This window comes from Penaeus monodon, chromosome 17, assembly GCF_015228065.2.
Source record: "Penaeus monodon isolate SGIC_2016 chromosome 17, NSTDA_Pmon_1, whole genome shotgun sequence".
Lineage (NCBI taxonomy): Eukaryota > Metazoa > Arthropoda > Malacostraca > Decapoda > Penaeidae > Penaeus > Penaeus monodon.
The window spans coordinates 39,658,867-39,663,677 of record NC_051402.1 but is presented as its reverse complement, the minus strand read 5'-3'; the positions used below and the strand labels follow the sequence as shown (position 1 = coordinate 39,663,677).

General features: G+C 31.8%; 1 protein-coding gene across 1 annotated transcript in view; it reads right to left on the bottom strand.

The window, feature by feature from the left end:
* Nucleotides 1–4,344: 4,344 nt before the first annotated feature.
* LOC119583376 (nitric oxide synthase, salivary gland-like) overlaps nt 4,345–4,811 on the bottom strand; it is a 14,327-nt gene continuing 13,860 nt past the window's right edge. The window contains exon 15 of the mRNA XM_037931847.1: nt 4,345–4,459. Coding sequence (XP_037787775.1) covers nt 4,345–4,459 — 115 coding nt within the window. The remainder of the gene's footprint in view (nt 4,460–4,811) is intronic.

Here is a 4,811-nt window from a genome sequence, read left to right as displayed (position 1 = left end):
TCACTAGATGGCTCTGTCTTTCCCGTCTTTCACGTGACCACCATTGGAGTGTCCTACAAGGTCTTGCGAGGACTTCCTGAGCGTGAGGCGACTGATCCAGCTACTGAGGACTCCCCGCTTCCGCTCCTGCTGCCGCTTTTCCACCGCCCGCGAGACCTGCTTCTGCTGCTGCTCTTGCGGGTCGTTTGCGAGTTCGTTCCTGGTACGAAGGGGGAACTAGGGTATAATTTAATGTGTATGTGTGTGTTTATATATATATATATAATATATATATATATAGATATATATATATATATATTATATATATATATATATATATATATTGGTGGGTGTGTGGGTGTGTGTGTGTGTGTGTGTGGTGTTTATAATATTAAATATATATATATATATAATATATAGTATATGTTGTATATATATATACATATTATAGTATATATATATATATATATATATATATATATATGTATATATGTGTGTGTGTTTTCTGGGTGTGTGTGTGTGTGTGGTTTTAATATATATTGTGTGTGTGTGTGTGTAATATATATATATAGATAATAGATATAGATGTTACATACATATACGATGCATACACACACACATACATACACAAATGTGTGTGTGTGTGTGTGTTTTTATATAATATGTTATAATATATATAGATATATATATATATATATATATATATATATAAATATATAATATAATAGTTATATATATTATATATATAGTATTATATATATATATATTTATATATATATATATATAGATATATATATATATATATATATATATATTTATTTATATTTATGTGTGTGTGTGTGCGTACACGCATATATTCCCTGTGCATACATTTTTTCTGTTCAGTAATAAAGACTAAATGAAAAAAAGACATCACATCAACTACAAAACAACAAACGACTCTTACATCCTAAATTCGTTGTAGTGCTCCCGGAAGGTCCACCTGCGGGCAGAGAAGACGAAATGGTGAGTAAGTGCCAAGAATTCCCCGGTGCCAGGATGCACAAGTGGAGTTTTTCCTATGAGGATGCATGCCCCCTTGGGTCATCGGGAAACCGCATTTTCGTATGGGAAAGAGAACAAAAAGTGAGCAATCATTAAAATAAAATTTTCCCTTAAAATTCGTCTGCAAAAAACCCCCTTTTTTTAAATTTATGGGACCATTGGAATTATATATTATTCAGCACGGAACTCCTCCGGTGGGGATGGGGAAAGATGCAAAAATCATGCAACTTCCCCCTTTATAGAAGAACGTGTATGTAAAAAGATAAAAAAAGTTTTGAAGAATTTTAGAAAACATTTGAAAGTTTCCACAGCGTTGCAAAGCGAAGAGTGGTGTGTTTAACCATTATAAGTTGCAGAGAAGCTCCCATAATGTTTTGCTTGTAATTATAAATCTACCCGCTATTTAGTACTTAAAAGGGGTTTTTGTTAAATTTTTATGTAAAATTCAGAAAAAAAAAATTTTTCATGAAACAAAAATTTATGATTTCATTTTGCAGGACCAGTACAAAAAAAGATAAATATCAAAATGTAAGGAACTTCAAAAAAGGTTTATAAATATAAATATATAAATATATATATATTATATATATATATATTATATTTATATATATTATATTTTCTATTATATTGTAATGTATGTATATATATTTGTTATATATGGTTGATATATAATGTTGTATTTATGTAATTAAAAATATATATAATATATAAATTAAAATATATTATAAGTGTGATTATATATGAAGTATTTTTATAATTATAATATATAATTTATTATAATATTATATATATATTATTGTATATATATTATAATATTTTATATCTATAAAATTTATATACTAATATAATTTTATTTATTAAATTATAATTATATATTATAATTTTATATATCATAATAATATGACTGTATGTATATATATTGTAATATATAAAATTTTATTTATTTTAAAAAATATTCGTGTGTGGGGGGTGTGTGTGGTGGTTTGTTGGGTGTGTTGTGTGGTGTGGTTTTTTGGGTGTGTTGTTTGGTGTGTGGTGTGTGTGGGGGGTTTTGTGTGTATGGTTTTGTGGGGTGTGTGTGTGTGGTTGTGTTGTGTGGTATGTGCGTGTTTGTGCCCCCCACATCACATATGTACAAAAACCCCCACACACCACACACACACACACACACACACACAAACCCCCATATATAATATATATATATATTATATATATAATTTAATAATAGTATTGTGTGTGTGTTTGTTGTGTGGTGTTTGGGTGTGGTGTGTGTGTGGTGTGTGGGGGTGGTTTTGGGGGTGTTTGGGGGTGTGGGGGTTTGTTGGGGGGGGTGTGTGGTGGTTTTTTTGATAAAAAATATAAAATTTAATATATATATATATAATATATAATTTTTTTAATATATATATATAATATATATAAAATAATATAATATATATAATTAATTATATACCCCAAACAATTTCAAAATGTATATAAATATTTTATTTAAAATTATATATTTAATATTTATATATATAAAATATATATATATATAATTAATTTTATTATATATATATATATAATTTATATATTATTTATTATTATATTGGTGTGTGGGGTTTGTGTGTTGTGGGGTGTGTGTTGGGTTTATTAACAGGTATATTTTAAAATGTGGTACATAGATAGATAGAAAGATATGAAGTAGAATTTTGCTGTATATTAAATATACACACCCCACGCAAAAACACACCAACCCCCAAACACACATAACAACCCCCACACACCCATCCACCCCCATGAAAACACACAACACACACACCACACCACACACCCCAAAAATATTAAAAATAAAATAATATATATATATATTTTTTTTTGGTGTGTGTGGTGTGGTGGTGTGGTGTGTGGGGGTGTGTGTGGTTGGGGGGTGGGGTGTGTATTGTGTGTTGTGTGTGTGGGTTTTTGTGTGTGGGTATCATACATAATAATCTAATTTTATCTATATCTTCATTATTATCTATGTACACAACCCCCAGCATATCTTATAATAAACACACACCAAACAATAAAGTTATTTTTAATAAAATATAATTAATTAATATTATATATTATATATATAATAATAATTATATATATTATAATATATATAAAATTAATATATATTATATATATTATATTTTTGTGTGGTGTGGGTGTGGTATGTCTGTTATGTATATTACATGTATATTTGTATCTATATATGTATATATTTACATATATAGATATAAATTCTGTATTTGATTATTAGAATATAGGAGGGAAGAACTATCGGTTTGATTGATTGCAGGTGACCTGTCAAACGTTTGAATGTCGAAAACAAACTTAAAGGACGTAAATTTTGAGCACACATGATTAAAGATATAGGTTTTTCAGGAAAGATAAATAAAAGATTTTAAAAGGGAACCCCTCCCCCCAAAAAGCCAAAAAGGTAAAAATTTCAAAATTTTAAAAAAACGTCAAAAGAGGAAAAACTTTTGGGGGATAAGTTGATAAATCCTTATACAACAAGTAAGAAAGAGAAAGATTTTAAAAATCCTTTCAGACCTTGTTCAAGGAGTTTTTTAAAGATGGGATGGATGGATTTAGCGCATGCGCAAGGAGACTTTGGCGGTAAAGGGAAAATGATCACTATATTTTCTAAAAAGCAAACGAAACTGAACAAGGGGAACAGCGGGCAGGGTCAACAAATCCCCTTATAACACCATTCCATCCGCTTTTCATTCAAGATCTTGACCCTTTATTTTGAAGTAATAAAATTTTCGCCCTGTAAGAAATAAATCTAGTATTGTAAAAAAAAAAAAATCCTAGAAAGACGAAGGGTCCCCTTAATGGAAAAATTATTACCAGACCAAAAAAAAGAACTCACTTCTGCTGCTCCTCTGCTGGCATCATGTCTTCGTACAACTCCTTCACGAAATCCTTTTAAACCAGAAAGGAAAAGTATTAGCATTCGAAGAGTCATTCCACAGCATTGATTTAGTCATTAATTAGTCATGCCATGCAGTTAGCAGGTTTAAGGATAAGCAAATGTATAGACAATTAAAGGTCCTGCCCTTCAGATGCTGAATTATGTATTTATTTTGCGATGACAAAATATCCCTGGCAGACATAACAAAACCCATAAATGTAATTATAAAAAACAAAAATAGGGTTTTCATTCTATATTCTTAACAAACTTATAGCACTAGGCCATCTTTTTTTCAAAAATTAAGATTTCATTTTATGTCTTTTTTTAAATTTTTGTTTTTCATTTCCTTTTTTCGTTTAGACTGCGTTGAATTGCCCACAGCTAATCAAAGTTTAAAAGTTAGGAAGCCCAATGAGCCGGAGCGGAGGGTCGCCGTTCCCCGCCGTCGGGGCCACCACCAGCAGGAAGCGCTCGTCCTTGAGGGCGCTCGCCTCGTACTCCTTCATGTTGCGGACCGGGAGAGGGGTGAAGGTGAAGGGATGGGATGCTTTCGTGTTTAGCGCTTTTTGTTTCCCGCCCCTTTCTTCTCGGCTCTCTTCCCTCTCCTTTTGTCTCTTCATTTTTCTCTCTCTCTCTCTCCTCTCTCTCTCTCTCTCTCTCTCCTCTCTCTCCTCTTCCTCCCTTTTCTTTTTCTCTCTTTGCCAGCCTCCTTTTTCTCTCCCTCCTGTCCCCCCTCCTTAGCTTTCTGCCCTTTTCTCCTCCTTCCCCTGTTCCCTCACTCCACTTCCTTCCTTTCCAACCCACTGCTTCCCTCTCCCCTCCGTCCCTTTCCCCTCCTTTTACCTCGTTCCTTCTCCCT